Below are 15,273 nucleotides of genomic sequence, written 5' to 3'. Positions count from 1 at the left end.
TCTATATTTTACCACTCTGGATAGTGATTATGGTGCCTAAAAAGGAAATGTTGGTGCTGGATTATTCAAGAGATGGTGCATTGGAGGGGTGATGATTAAGTACAAGAGCTCTCATGAGCCAGCTGCTAACATTTATGGATTGTTCCAGCATAGTATAAAGTGTATTAGAAATGGAATTTCCAAGCTGATCATTGAAAATTTAGGTTTGGAAAGTACCTCAGGTGGTCATCTAGTGAAACCCCCTGCTCAAAGCAGGACCATCTCCAACTATATAATCCCAGCCAATATTTTGTTTACCCAAGTCTTAGAAACCTCTAAGGATGAAGATTCCACAAACTCTCTGGGTAACCTGTTCCAGTGTTTTACTAGTAAGCCTTTAAGCCTCACAAGTAGCCAGTTTTATGCCCACCGTACAGTCCATTCATCCAACCTGTACTTCCTTAGTTTGCCTACAAGAATGTTGTAGGAGACCATAACAAAAACTTTGCTAAAGTCAAGGTGTCTCACATTCATTTCTGTTCCTGCATCCACAGAGCTAGTCACCTCATCATAGGAAGGCAATCAGGTTGGTCAGGCATGAATTGCCCTTGGTGAATCCACACAGACTCTTCCTAATCACCTTCTTCTCTTCCAAGTGCTTAGAAATAGATTCCTTGAGGACCTACTCCATGATTCTTCCAGTGACACAGGTGATACTGCCCAGTCTGTAGTTCCCCAGATCCATCTTCTTCCCTTTCTTAAATATTTGCCCTTTTCCAATCACCCTGGACCAATTCCAACCACCTTGAGTTTTCATGGATAATGACCAGGGGCTCTACAATCACATTGGCCAACTCTCTCAGCACCTTTGGGTGTATCGTGTCCAGCCCCATGGGCTTGTACACATCCAGCTTTTCTAAATAGTCCCTAACCTGTTCTTTCACCATCATTAGCTGCTCACCTCTTCCCCAGACAGTGCTACCAAGTGCAGTAGTCTGGGCATTTACCTTGCCTGTGAAGACTGAGGTAAAAAATGCATTGAATACTTCAGCTTTTTCTGTGTCATCTGTCTCTAGGTTGCCTCCCTTATTTAGTAAGGGACACATACTTTCCCTGATCTTTCTAGTTGCTGACATCTTTGTAGAAACCCTTCTCATTACCTTTCATGACCCTTGCTAGCTGCAGCTCCAGTTGTGCTTTGGCCTTCCTGATTTAATTCATGCCTGCCTGAGCAATACTCTTATACTCCTCCTTCATTGTTTACCCATGTTTCCATTTCCTGTAAGCTTGGATTTTTGTGTTTTATCTCACTGAAGAGTTCCCTGTGAAGTCATGCTAGTCATACTTGCTAGTCTTCCTGCTCATTTGGGATGGTTTGTTCCTGTTACCTCAGTAAAATTTCTTTAAAATACAACCAGGTTTCCTGGAGTCCTTTTCCCCACAGACTGGCCTCTCAGGGGATCCTGCCCTTCTGTTCCCTGAATCAGTCAAAGCCTAATTTTCTGAAGTCTTTATTGCTCTCCTTCCTTCCTTCCTCCTGCTTTGGACACTTTGGACTAGTCTCACTTGGAGCTGTGTGGGGCGATCCTGAATGTAAGATTCCCTGGCTTCCTATCTCTTCTTTTTCCTATCTAAAGGTCTTTTGCTTCTGTTTATCTCCCTTTCTGATCTTTTTCTTAGATTTTTGCAGTGTTTTTTCTTCTTTTTCTCCTCTTTTTGTCCCCTCCCCCTTTCTTCCAGTTTCTTTGTCTGCAAGTTGCTACTTTACAGCTTTTTTCTTACTGTTTCTTTATATTTCTTCCTTTCTTTTCTGCTTGTCTGTTGCGGGGAGTTATCTTTTTATGTATCTTGCCTTTTGAGGGGTGATCTTAATCCCCCCTTTTCTTTTCTTTTCTGTTTCTGCTTTATTCCTAACCACTATAAACCCCTTCCTGGCACTTTCATTTTCTCCCTTCTCCCCTCCCCTCCAGAAACTTAACTTTTTAGTTTCGTCTTTTTTTGCCTCATTCCCAAACACTTATCTTTGTAGTTAATATACAAAACTGTTTCTTCATTCCCTTAGCCTTGGATTTTGACATTAGCCTTGTCCTACCAGAAATGGCTGCTCCTACACCCAGCAGCTGGCATGGGGATGCCTCTAAGACCTCACCCTTACCCATGGCTTGAGGGTTCACATCCCTCCCTATGTCAGGGTTGAGGTCTGCGTAGGTGCCCTAGCTGGTTTCCTGGGACAGCATAACATGCACTATGCAACTCGTGTTAACACAGTCCCAGTGATTTACCTGAGCGCTTCCACCCTGGTCAACAGGATTTGTGCAGAGGGCCTGGACATTATGGGCATACACTATTTTGTCATGCCCCTAGGCATGCAGGCAGTGAGAGTGGTGATTTCCAACATGCCCCCACAGGTGACCAACTGGCCAAGGAACCTGAGCCCTATGAGGTTCCTATGAGTCCCTTTAACTGACTGATGATTGGAAGTAAGGGCCCAAAGCTAAAGTATGTCCTGCCTTTTCAAACGCAGGTTTTCATGCTCTTCAGGGAGGGCCTGCTATCTCTGCTTCACTCCTTGAGCCTCATGTTTGAAGGGCTGAGGTTTATGATTTATTCTTCCCTTAGGGGAGACCACATATTTCCAGTGTGGTAGCTCTTCCCACCTAGCAGCCCAGTGCCCATGGGTGAAAGTGGCCAGAACATCAGTGACTGCAGTAGCACCAACTGATGGCGCATCCAATTCTGGGATGCAGGCCCCACCCAGGGAGGCTGGGAGCTCTTCCCAACCTTGTTTCACCCCTGTTCCATCTGAGGGTGGGGTGTTTGGTGTGAGAGTACCATCCAGTGGAGGGGCTGGGACTACTCCCCAGCTCTCTCCCTTACCCTTTTCCCTTATGGTGTCCACCCCCCCCCAGTGCAGAGGCCCCACCAGGTGGAGAGGCTGATGCCTCCACTTTCACCCTGCCTACCCTGACCACCCTGGATGAGGAGGCTGGGTGGCCAATGGCTGTGGCGCCAAGGCCCTGTTGGATGATGGGGCTCAGACCTCCTTCCAGCTGCCCTCCACTGCAGCCTTGTCTGAGGCAGCTGGCCCTGGGGAGAGGGGCCAGGAGTAGTCTGGCCCATCCCCTATGAAGGGTGGGCCACCTGCCACTAGGAAGAAGAGGAACAAAGAGAGGAAAGTAAAGGGGACCTCACAGGACAATGAGAGGCACCATAGCCTGCCTTGAGGGTGTAGATACTGCATTTGTGGGTGAGCTCCCACCAGGCGTGCAGCCACACCGTGCTTCTGTCAGAAATGTCCAGCCCATGTTGGCAGACCCCCCTGGGTTGGCCCCAACTATGGGGGTCTCCTGGCCTCTTTGAAACAGACTAAAGGACAGAAGAATGTAGCAGGGTGCATCACCCAGTGGTGCGCAGATCCTAAACTCTCTGTCAAGGCTGCCAGAGCTGTGGCCAAACTTATGTAATAGGATCTAGACACTCGGCAAACAGCTTTCCATCTGGAGAAGCTCACACAGTGGGTGAGAGATGAGTGGGGCTGGGAGGGGGTCCTTGGAGTAGAGTAGGGCATGATAGGCCTTCCCCAACTTGTCTCTGCTTTTTTGCTCTGTTCTTGGGTGCTCACTCTTCCCCCTACACCTTACCTCACTCTTCCTGTCCCATACCCATGGCAGCTACAACCATTGCACTTTTACATCAATGGCTGTTGAGATCTGGTGGAATGGGAGGCCATCCTGATGCTCCTGCACCAGAAGCAGCTGGCCATCACCTTCCTCCAGGAGATATGACCACCTACAAGACCGGCAACCTGCAGTGGCAGTTGCTGCACAGCATGCTAGCCACTGGTATGTTTGCATCCCACTTTGACCCAGCCACCTTGATGGCCTGCCCCTTCTGCCCTGGGGGCATTGAGGAGAAACTTTCTCATGCCTTCCTTGACTGTCCCCGCCTCTGGCTGCTCTTAGTTGCCCACAAGCCGCTGCTGCAGGTGCTGGGCAGGAGCCTCTCAGAGACCACCTGCACGTGCTCCTAACTGTACGGGGGCGCTGAGCAAGGCACCATCTGCCCGGCCAACTTTCTACTGGGTCAGGCCAAGACAGTCACGTTCAAGAGGCACTGCATCTGGCTTGCTGGGACTGGCTCAAATGGTGTCCTGTGGATTTTTGGTGTGGGTGCGCCTCTCACTGGAATTTGAGCACACTGTGCTCCAGTGCACAGTGCCCACCTTTGAGGGACACTGGGCCCTTGAGGGAGCACTGTGCCATGTGGAGGACAGCTGTCTTTAATACATGCTCTGATGTATTACCATCACCAGTTTGGGTGACCAGGCAGGCTTGGTGTCAGACTGCTACTCCCAGCTTGTGCCGTGCCCTGGGCCCTCACCAGGCTGCTTTTTGCTTTTTTCTTTGTGTGGGAAGGTGTTGTCAGGTGTATGATTGGATAGAGCAGGGTAGGAATCATTTCTTTATAGAGGGCTGGTGTCCTGACCATATAACGGCATGTTAGGTATGATGTGTAACACAGCAAAGGTGTTTGTCATGGTGTGATATTATGAATGTAATGGCATGGTGCTCTTAGTTTGATGGTAATTTGTTTGTCTTTACTTTGTATATTGGACCTGGATCCCAGAAGGGCCAACTTTGTGTACCCTGAACCCGTGAATAACATAGCTAAAAAGTCAAATTCCTTCCTTTCTTACCTCAGAGTCCTGAACTCAATCATTTCATGGTCACTGCTACCCAAGATGCCATTTGGTTCTTTATTCCCCACCAATTCTTCCTTGTTTGTGTGCAGAAGATCAAGAGGAACATGTCCCCTAGTTGCTTTCTCCAACACTTGCAACAGGGCCTGTGATCTGCAAACTTCCACTAGGCTATTTGAATAAAGTCATCTATGTGGGCATCCTCCTGTTCTGGTGGTCTATAGCACACACCCGTCACAACATCACCCTTGTTGCTCCTCCCCTCCCTCCCCAACCCTAACCCAGAATTTTTCAACAGGCTTATCTCCTGTTTCATACTGGTGTTCTGAGCAATCATATAGCTCTTTTACATAAAGCACAACTCCTCATCCTCTTCTTCCCTGTCTGTCCTTCCTGAATAGTTTGTACTCATTTGTGACAGTGCTCCAGTCATGTGCGCTATTACACTAAGTCTCTGTTATTCCAGTAATTTCCATAACTGGAATAGTTCCATGACTGCAAGGACTTTCAGTTCTTCGTGCTTGTTTCCCAGGCTCTGTGCATTTATGTATAGCTAGCTGAAGTAGTTAGCCAATTGGCCTACTTTTTCAAGAAGAATGAGAAGGCCTCCCCTGTTACATCCTCCTGCTTGTGCTTCCGCCAGGTTCCATGCTTCTCCACTTACCTCAGGGCTGTGGTCTCCATCCTCTGACAGACATAATTTAAAGTCCTCCTCACTAGGTTAGTGAACCTGTCTGCAATGTTATTCCCCCTCCCTTCTTCAGTTGGACCTCATCTATTCCTAGCAATCCTTCTTCTTGGAACAATATCCCATGGTCAAAGCCCTTTTGGTGATACCACCTGCACATCTATCCATTGATCTGCAGAATATATCAGCTCCTGCCCAGGCTCTTCCTTTTGACTTAAAAGATCAAGGGGAAAACCTGAGCCCCTGCCCCTTTCACCTTTGCACCCAGAGCCCTGTAATCACTTTTCATAGATTTCATAGACATTCAGGCTGGAAGGGATCCTGAAGGATCATCGAGTCCAGCCCCCTGCCCTAGAGGCAGGAAGTCAGCAGGGATCATAGGATCCCAGCAAGATAAATACCCAAATGTGTCTTAAAGGCGTTCAGTGTAGGTGCTTGAACCACCTCTGGTGGCAGGCTATTCCAGACCGTGGGGGTGCAGACAGTAAAGAAGTTCTTCTTTATGTCCAGCCTGAATCGGTCGCAGCGGAGTTTGTGACTGTTCGATCTTGTCATCTCTTGGGGTGCTCTGGTGAAGAGATGTTCCCCCAGATCCTGATGAGCACCCCGATAAACTTATAGGTATCCACCAGATCACCCCGAGCCTGCATTTTTCCTGGCTGAAGAGTCCCATGGCTCTCAGCCTGTCATCATAAGGTCTGTTTTCCAGACCTCTGATCATGTACGTGGCTCTCCTCTGTACTCTCTCAAGCTTCTCCACATCCTTTTTGAATTCTGGAGCCCAAAACTGGACACACTACTCTAGGTGTGGCCTCACCAAGGCCAAGTACAATGGGAGAATGACGTCCAAAGATTTGCTTGAGAAACATCTATGGATGCAAGCCAACGTTTTGCTTACTTTACTAACTGCATCATCACATTGAAGACTCATGTTCATCTTGTGGTCAGTCATGACCCCGAAGTCTGTTTCATCTGTAGTGCTAGCCAGTGCAGCACTGCTAAGCCTATGAGGATGCTGCAGGTTTTTCCCCCCAGGGTAGAGAACCCTGAATTTTTTGGTGTTAAACACCATCAGGTTATCAGCTACCCATTTCATCTGCCCATTTTGATCTTCTCAGGGTCACCCCTGGAATACCATTGGTGCTCACACAGGTGATCTCACATAAGAGGGCCAGATGAATCTCAGTAACTCTTCTGTGAGAACTTGGTTCTATTCTAGGCTCCAGGTTCCCATAGAAGGGAGTTTTTAACCACAACCACCACCACCCATTGCTTCCTCTTAGTGGCAATGGTCTCGATCCTCCCACCCTTGAGGATGCCTGGTCCAGACCTTGGGGATGCCTGATACCCTTCCACCAATGGAACATGTTAATCCTCATTTGCTAGGACTCCATATCTCTTCTCCAGGGAAACTGTTGCAGGTGGAAATGAAGATTTCTGCTTGCTGCTAGAGGTCATAAGCTTTCAGCTTCCACCTTCCTCTTCTTTCTCTAGCTCTGTCTCTGGTAGTCCTTCCTCCACAGTCCTGGAGATCTCCTTACCACTAAATCAATGAAGTCTTCATGGTAGAGGATGCTTTGGAGCCTTGCCACCTCCTCCTGTAGCTTTCTTGTCTGCTTCCTGAGGTACACTACCAGGAGGCACTGCTAACATTGCAGGCATTCCCCTATATGTCTGTCACAGGAAGAAACTTGCAAGCTACAATCTCCACAGTGCCAAACTAGGACCTTGGTAGAAGCCTTGATAGGTGAGCAGTCCTGCCTGGATAGATACCTCCCAGGTACAAAAAGAGGAAGAATAACTGGAAGTGGCATTGACTCTAACATTGTGACTTCCTGCAATCCTTTCTCTAGGTCTCTTAATCCCCCACCTCTTTCTTCCTGCCTCTCCTTCCAAGCAGACCTTTCCTAGAAAACTTTGCTGTCAGCTGGCCTGCTTGCTGCACCTTACTCCTGAATTGGTTCTCTTTTACCTGTTTCCTCTTACTAAGCTTACAGTGAAGGAAAGTGAGAAAGAGTTTTCAGGTAAACTCCCTAGGGTGTTTCCCCTCACTCTGGACATTGGTTCAACAAGAGGCTTAAGCATTGGTTTAACTATTGAGTTTTGGCTACTTACATTAAATATATGTAGGTTAGCTACTTTTTCATGGAATTATGAAAAATGGTAAAACCTGCATCTTAATGGATCTTGCTCACTAGTAAAACCTGTATCAATCTGCATTCTACTGGATTCTACCCAACATATATAGTGAAATAGAAGACAAGCCTAGCTGTGCCAAGTTCACTGACAAGTTGCACCCTGGAATATCTCAGTGTTACCAAATCTAAGTTTGGACACTAATCCTGCTGTATCTAGCCACATTTTGGCTTCAATCTCCCAAATGTTATTACTTCGCTGGAAGATCAGTACAGCTGCTTTGATTCCATACACGTGTAGACACACACAAATATGCCTCTGTTGCTTCTTGAGGCAATTGCAGTGCCAAATATTGGAACTAGTTTTGGAATCACATTAAAGTATGGGATTTCCATGAGAGTGAACCAAAGAGAAAACCTTATTGTTAGCAACTGTGGTATTGAATTCTCTTTCACATTAAAATGCAGACTATGAGAAACCATCATTGAAGCCAGTACAGATTATTCTGAAAGGACACTGTCTGAGAGTTTGATTATGTGGGGTTGACAAGGGAGATTTCATGTTAATTAATTTGGAAGAGCTGTTAATGTTAATTAAGAATTGCAAACAGCTTTTCTGAAAAAAAAATCTATGTTGGTTAAATGAAATCTAGTGACAGAAGGAAAGAGTTGACTGTTTTCTAAAATCCTGGGATCATCTTAAATATAATCCTTATATACCAAATGTAATTAGGCCAAGAAAAAAGAAAGGGATAAATACCTTTAATTTGCAGCCTAATAAATTGCCTTGGAAACTGATGTCTTGCTTTATAATATTTCTGAGTTATATTGTGAGAATTCTGTAAATTCAGAAACTGCTGTAAAAAAATTACTGCTTAGAGTAACATCTATTGTGCATGGGCATGCCCCTGATAAAAAGTGAAATAATATTTCTAAAATGTATAGTACCGTCTCACTGATAAAATCATGTATAATTTTTTTCTCTCAGGAGTTACTATGCATTCACCTGAGATTTAAATAAAGATTTTTATGGGGAGAGGGTGCAATTAAAGTGGACTGCTCTGGTCAGATGACTAGTGAAAACTCAAACTTAAAAAACATATAATCTTCCAGTGACTAGGCACTAGTCATTGTAAAACTACTAACTATCCAATATCCAAAACTGCTAACAAACCACCATTGCCAATTGGCAGAAGAGGTGCATATTTTATATTCTGAGGGAAGATGGGCACTTATATTATCCTTCACTCCCCCTATAGTGAATGCCACTATACAGGAAAATCTTGTTAGTTAGCTCAGATAGTTCAAATATTGAACATACTTTGAAGATATTATCACTCCCCAGCTGAAAGGTTAGTTTTTTGTATGCTTTAAGATATGGATAATTCAAAAGACAGCTACTTTGACATTTGAAGCCATTTTCTAGTCCCACAGGTAAGAAAACATGGCACAGGGAGCAGTGGAAGCTCTATGTGGCTGGATCAAGCCTCACCCAGGCCCTTGCTCATACAGAGGGATCAGGACAGAGCCCACACACCACACATCCAGATCAGGCCAGGTTGTTCCCGCCTCATCTTCTGTCCAGATCTGGGCCAAAATACTCTGTCTCCCGCCTTCCCCCTAACACACACATAGACACATCTAGATTGGGGATGAGATTCTTCCCTGAACTCATCCAGATCAGGGCTGCTCCATAATTTAACCCCCCTGCATACCCAGATCAGGGCTGCTCTGTCCCTTCTGCCCACTATGCATCCAGATTAGGACTGATCTGCCCCACCTATCCTCTAATGCATCCAGATCAGGGACACGCCACTCTACCCTGCTCTCCATGCATTCAGATTACAACCATTCTTCTTTACCACATTTCATTCCCCCACATGTCTGGATCAGGGCTGCTTCATGCAACTCCATCCTGTCTCCACTGCTCATGCACCCGGATCAGGGCTGCTCTGTCCCATCACTGCCCCAGACAGATGGCTAAGGGTTAGACTGCACAACCCCGCAGAGCTGGATTGAGTCCCTCAGACCTAGCACCACCCATCTAGCTAACGTAACAAAAAGGTTAATGGGACCCTGGGGGCAGAGAGGTAAGTGACAGTGTTGGCAGGACTGGGGGCAGTTTGACATGATCGGGGATGAGATTGGGGATTAATGTGTCCACAGGGGGGTTTGGTCAAGGTTGGCAGGAAAGTTTTGCACTTATATGGACCTAACCCTTCTTAGGTGCATCTAAGTGTAAGGTCTATATATGGGTGAACTAAGTTTCTATGTACCCATAGTAATTTGGATAATTCAAACCCATTTATTTTGAAGTTGGTATTTTTAATTCCCCGGCTTTTCAAATGAACAAAGTTTTTCTGTATGCTATTTGAACTTTCTAGTAACAAGACCTGGAAGGGATGGTCTTGAAGATAGTTTGGTCTTCTATTCACATGTCTGTCTTCAATTAGTGGAGAATTGTGACTACCCTCTGTTTTAGTTAAAGGAAAGACTATCGGGACAAAAAGGGTACTAGGACTTATGGAAATGTGTGTGTTACTTCCTTTCATCTGACCCTGACCAGTTCTGAAAGGGTCTCTAAACATTTTTAGGATGAAACAATGGGGTTTTAACTAATTCAAGTAGGAATCTTGAGCTCATCTTTTCATTCTAAGCTGTCACTTCTTATCCATCAGTTCTTTTCTCTCCCCATTGAAAACATAATTTTTTAAAAATTTTTTTAGTGCCAGTACTAATTCTGAAAATAGAAATTATTATTTTTTCTATAAGAAGGATGCTTTTTTCAGAAGGAATTATCTGAAAATAATTGGCATAACTTGAAATCCAATTTTTCAATACTTGGTAATAAAAGAATGTCAGCAATGAAATTATTATGTTATCTTTCAGTTTGTGTAAATATTGGTTACGATTAGAAATATGCTGCATCTAGAATAGTTAAATAACTCACAAATACAACATACTTTAAACAGAGCTTATAGACTTCTTAGCTCTTTTACATCACTAAGTGCTTACAATGTGCAGCAGGGAGCAGTGGAAGTTCCATGTAGCTTGATCCAGCCTGGATCCGATAGCTTATTGTGTTAATGTGTTCATTTATTATTCCTAGCTTTATGTGGAGGAGATGTTAGAGGACCCAGTGGAACAATTTTATCACCTGGTTATCCTGAACTTTATCCAAATTCACTGAATTGTACATGGACTGTGGATGTCACCCATGGAAAAGGTAAATGATTTAGATTTTTGTTTTTATTTCAGCCTTATTTATTTCAATCCAGTATGTCATGTTCCATATGCAAAATCATGTTTGCATTGATGAGCTAGAATATTTACTGTAGATATTTATGCATGTATCTTATGGTAGCATCTAGGAGTCTTGATAATGGATTAGAATCCCAATATTGTCAGCCGGCAGACAGAGCGGTTCCTGGGCTGTAGCTAGCTGGGATGGCGTTTCCCTCCGTGTCAGGGGTGGTGCCCCCCTACGCAGCACCTACCCACAGGCACTGCAGCCATGGAGGGAAGCACTGGGCCCCTGTGCAGCTCAGGCAAGTAGACAGGCTCTGGGATGTGGGGGAGGTCAGGCTTGCCACTTCTCTTGGGTGGAGCTGCTTTCCCGAGCTGCTGCCTGTAGGGCTTCCTGCAGAACTGTGGAGCTGCACAGAGCCCAGTGCTTCACTCCATGACTGTAGAGGCAGCAAACTAAAATTCCTTGAACGAGTTTTAGTTTGCTGCACTCCAAGTCATTCAAGGCACATTACTCCACCAAATTTCCTACAGTAGCTGGAATTAATGCGCAATGTGCCACCAAGGTGTGCAAACACCAACACCGTTAAAGCAGTGCAAAAGTATTTAGCACACTTTAAAGTCTCGTGCACACATGCCCTCATTTTGTCTACACATGGCCTAATACTGTCAAGTGCATATATCTAAGAATAGCATTAATTTTCTTCACTACAGTGTTGTATTGGAAGTTTGCATTCTTGGTTACCTATCCTTGACCCCCACATTTTTATTCAGTGTTGCTGCTGTATAGAATACACTACCATCCTACATGTTCAAGCTTCCCTTTGGCTGTATTTAAACTGTTGGTAATGTTTTTCAAATAAATCCCTCCATTCCTCATATTATGATCTAGTTCATTTTGTTTAACTGGCCTATTCCCATCTCTACTTAAGACTTCCTTTGTTAAGAGAATAATTAATGGTGGCAAACAATAATTTATAGTGGTTTCCTGTTAAATAGGCAAGAGAAGAACTTGTGATATAGAAAAAAAATCAAGAGATGAGCTGCAAATGTTTATCTAAATAGGGCAGCCAACTAGAAAGAACTTGCAATGAAGCAACACTGGAGCCATTAGATATTGCACTCTGTTATTGGTTAGGCAACCAAGATAAAGGGGTTACCAGTAGCAACAAGATTAGGAGTACCAGTCTTGATTGTCTTAAAATTTACTTGAGTACAGAGAATAATGCAGACGTCCAATAAGATGTTGGGGATCACTGCAGCTATAAAGGAAAGTGTGTAAATATGTATATATTTTTATTATTTACCTAGGAAAAAGAGTGAATATACTGGGTGGCTGTTGTACTTTGGTTCATGCAAGTATTAGGAATGTTTCATGTTCCTCCGAAAATGGACAGGAAGAAGTTAGCATCTTACCTTGCAACTAAGTTTGCTGCTACTGTGTCATTTCATCAGCTGCCTCTTCCCAAGCATAAATTAATTCTGAAAGGGTTGCAGCATCCTCTCTTCCTCTGTAACTGATGCTGTTGCACCAGCACCATCTTTCCTTGATTTCCTTCTGTTTCTTTTATATTCAAAAAAAAAAAAAAAATTGGAAACGTCGTGGTATTAGCAGATCCTTAATTTCTGCAGGTTTTAAATTTTAGGTTTTTCCTCTTTCTCTTTCCTGTTTTTATTGTTGTCATAACTGTAGTCAAACAACCTCCTTCCTCTCAATCCCCCTCCCTCAAAAGCTGCCCCAAAACAGAAATATCAATATGGCATTTTTTCCTCAACAAGGGAATAATAAATTGAAAAAAGAAAAAAAAGCTACAGTATTAATGGTGATTTTGCAGTTGTTGACTAAGGCCAATGGCAGATGTTAAAAAAAGGTGTGAAGGGTTCTGATGCATGATCCCAACAATCAATCTTCCTGTCATTCCACATGTGCATGACAGGAGGTGCAACTGTAGGATCAAGCATCAGATTCTATCACACCATATTGTCAGTGCAGGAGGATCCTGGGAACATGATCCTGGGTTCCTCTTGCACCAGTAATCTTTGCTCCAGTGGCTGGAAGCCCTGTTAGCCTATTGGAGCTGCCAGCTGTGGGAGCCCATAGTGCTGCCACCACTGCAGCTGAGAAATCCTATCACTGATGGAAATTGCAGCACATAGTGATCAGAGCTCTCAGCCAAGTGGGTAGGGAGTATTGTGAATTTCCATGGCTAGGAGATCCATCAGTTAATCAAAGCCCACAGCCAGGGGAGCCCAAATCAGTTGACCAGTGTTCCTAGCCTCCAGAGCACACATCTGTGTACCTGCGTGCTCTGGAGGCTGGGAGCACTGGCTATATGTTCAGTTAAAGGTATGATAGGAACCAACAACAAGGTTATTACACATAAGTTATTCTTGTTTTTATAACACCATTTATTGAATTAACGTGTAGCCAGGTCACTACTTAAGGCGTGATAAACCCATTACATCTTAAGTGTAACGTGTGTCAATGTCTTAACATTTCATAGGAGCAGTTTTTCTCCATGGATATCTCTGCATGGCTGATTTCTACTTCACCTCTGCTATGAATTAGTGTTACGTGTATGCAGCTTGATGTGTTAACCGTTACAAATTACTTACATTACTTTTACTGCCTGGGCCAAAGAGTTGCTATAGGTAACCATGCAATCACCTTCTATTATAAATCAGGCTAAACAGGATGCACATCACAACACCCAGCCTCTACCCTACCAGAATATCTGAGCCAAAATGTTTTGCCTTCATGTAACGCTAGCGAGAAAAAGATATACTGCCCTGTTTCACCATTCGGTAACATTACAAAACATTTTGTAATACTTTTATCATTACTAAAGTGGATAAGGAAACATCATTTGATTTCTATCTGGAAAGATTACTGTGTTTTCATAAATTATCCAAACCAAATATCCACATCTGGTAGCTATGAGGCAGAAGTAAAATGCAGTAATGAAATCAGAGGACCTGCTAGAAATGCATTTTAAGCCTATTAAACTCTAGAAGGATATTCATTTTTAAGGAAATGGGACAAGCTTAATTTTCTGAGCCACCATTTGTAATTAAATGCATGAATGTAATCAATGGTATAGTTGCATTTGTGTTAATGACATGATAGGTAAGTCTAATTTTTTTTCTAATAGGAGTGCAGTTTACCTTTTACACCTTTCATTTGGAAGATCATCATGACTACCTACTAATCACAGAAAATGGCAGTTTCACACAGCCACTGGCACGTCTGACTGGCTCAGAACTTCCTTCACCAATCAATGCTGGTCTCTATGGAAATTTCAGAGCTCAGTTGCGGTTTATTTCAGATTTTTCAATATCATATGAAGGATTTAACATTTCTTTCTCCGGTAAGGGAATTAAATGATCCATTTATATAAAGCAAATAAAATTTACTGTTTATAAAAAGGGAGGTTTAAGGCTTAAAGTGGTATTATTATTTAAATAATAAAATTACTTTTTTTTGTATCTCAGGAAGTAAAACTAAACAGAAACTAAATTAAATGTCTGCTGAGACATGTAAAGTATGCTGTAAAGAATATGACAGTAACCTGTAAGGAACATTATTGAGGGAGGAAAAATAAATTCAGACTAAGCCCGATTTTAAGTAGCAATATCCCAATTTAGCCCATGAGGAAATCTGTCATTGTTTTATGCTGTACAATTATTTTAGTTTGTTTTATGTGCCTGAGACATTTATAGCTCTAATAAGAATAATAAACCATGCTGTGCTATGCATCTTACAAACGCTCTGAACAATTTAATAGTTTGAATTTAAAATGTAGATGAATCACCAGTGTACAGTATGTGCACTCATTTTGTGTTTGGAGCTAAAAGTTTTACTGATGATCAGTAAAATATTAGTCTGTATAACAAATATAGTTGCCAGGTAGAAAGCATTTGTTCTCATTGTATTCAAATTGATTTTTTGTTTGTTTTCAGAATATAATCTGGAGCCTTGTGAGGACCCTGGGATTCCACAGTTTGGTAACAGAATAGGATTTAACTTTGGGGTGGGAGATACTTTGACATTCTCCTGTTCATCTGGATACCGTCTAGAAGGAGCTTTGGAGATTATATGTCTTGGTGGTGGCCGACGTGTATGGAGTGCACCTCTGCCAAGGTGTGTGGGTACGTGGTCAGCTGCTTTCATTTGCTTGTATGTGTAGTCATTGTCCATGGAGTTGCTGATTTACAGCATGGATAAGCATGGTAACACACTTTTTACAAACCTTCTACATTTTCCATATATCTTCAGTTTAATTTCTTCAGTTTCCTGATTCTGTATTCAGTATGTATACTACCATAGACACTTCACAATTAGTAAGTGAAAAACATCTTTTGATACATTTTCACATTTAGGAGATGGTGTTTCCTTCTGTTCTGGTGACTAGGTTCAGAAATAGGTGTACAAATTAGGCCAATGTTTTCTAAATTGGATGTCTACAAGGCACGTTCATTCATAAGTAAACTTCTGGATCATAGACTCATAGGAGTAGGGTTGGAAG

At 43.3% G+C, this 15,273-nt stretch overlaps 1 protein-coding gene across 1 annotated transcript in view; it reads left to right on the top strand.

The window, feature by feature from the left end:
• The window catches only part of LOC109317324 (CUB and sushi domain-containing protein 3-like), a 250,480-nt gene extending 235,513 nt beyond the window's left edge, over positions 1 to 14,967 (top strand). Inside the window, exons 12-14 of the mRNA XM_019545967.1 lie at positions 10,611 to 10,727; positions 13,900 to 14,115; positions 14,708 to 14,967. Coding sequence (XP_019401512.1) covers positions 10,611 to 10,727; positions 13,900 to 14,115; positions 14,708 to 14,934 — 560 coding nt within the window. The 3' untranslated portion in view covers positions 14,935 to 14,967. The remainder of the gene's footprint in view (positions 1 to 10,610; positions 10,728 to 13,899; positions 14,116 to 14,707) is intronic.
• The last annotated feature ends 306 nt before the right edge of the window (positions 14,968 to 15,273 follow it).

This window comes from Crocodylus porosus, unplaced genomic scaffold, assembly GCF_001723895.1.
Source record: "Crocodylus porosus isolate Cpor-Errol unplaced genomic scaffold, CroPor_comp1, whole genome shotgun sequence".
Taxonomy (NCBI): Eukaryota; Metazoa; Chordata; order Crocodylia; family Crocodylidae; genus Crocodylus; species Crocodylus porosus.
This window is presented reverse-complemented; position numbering and strand designations above follow the sequence as displayed.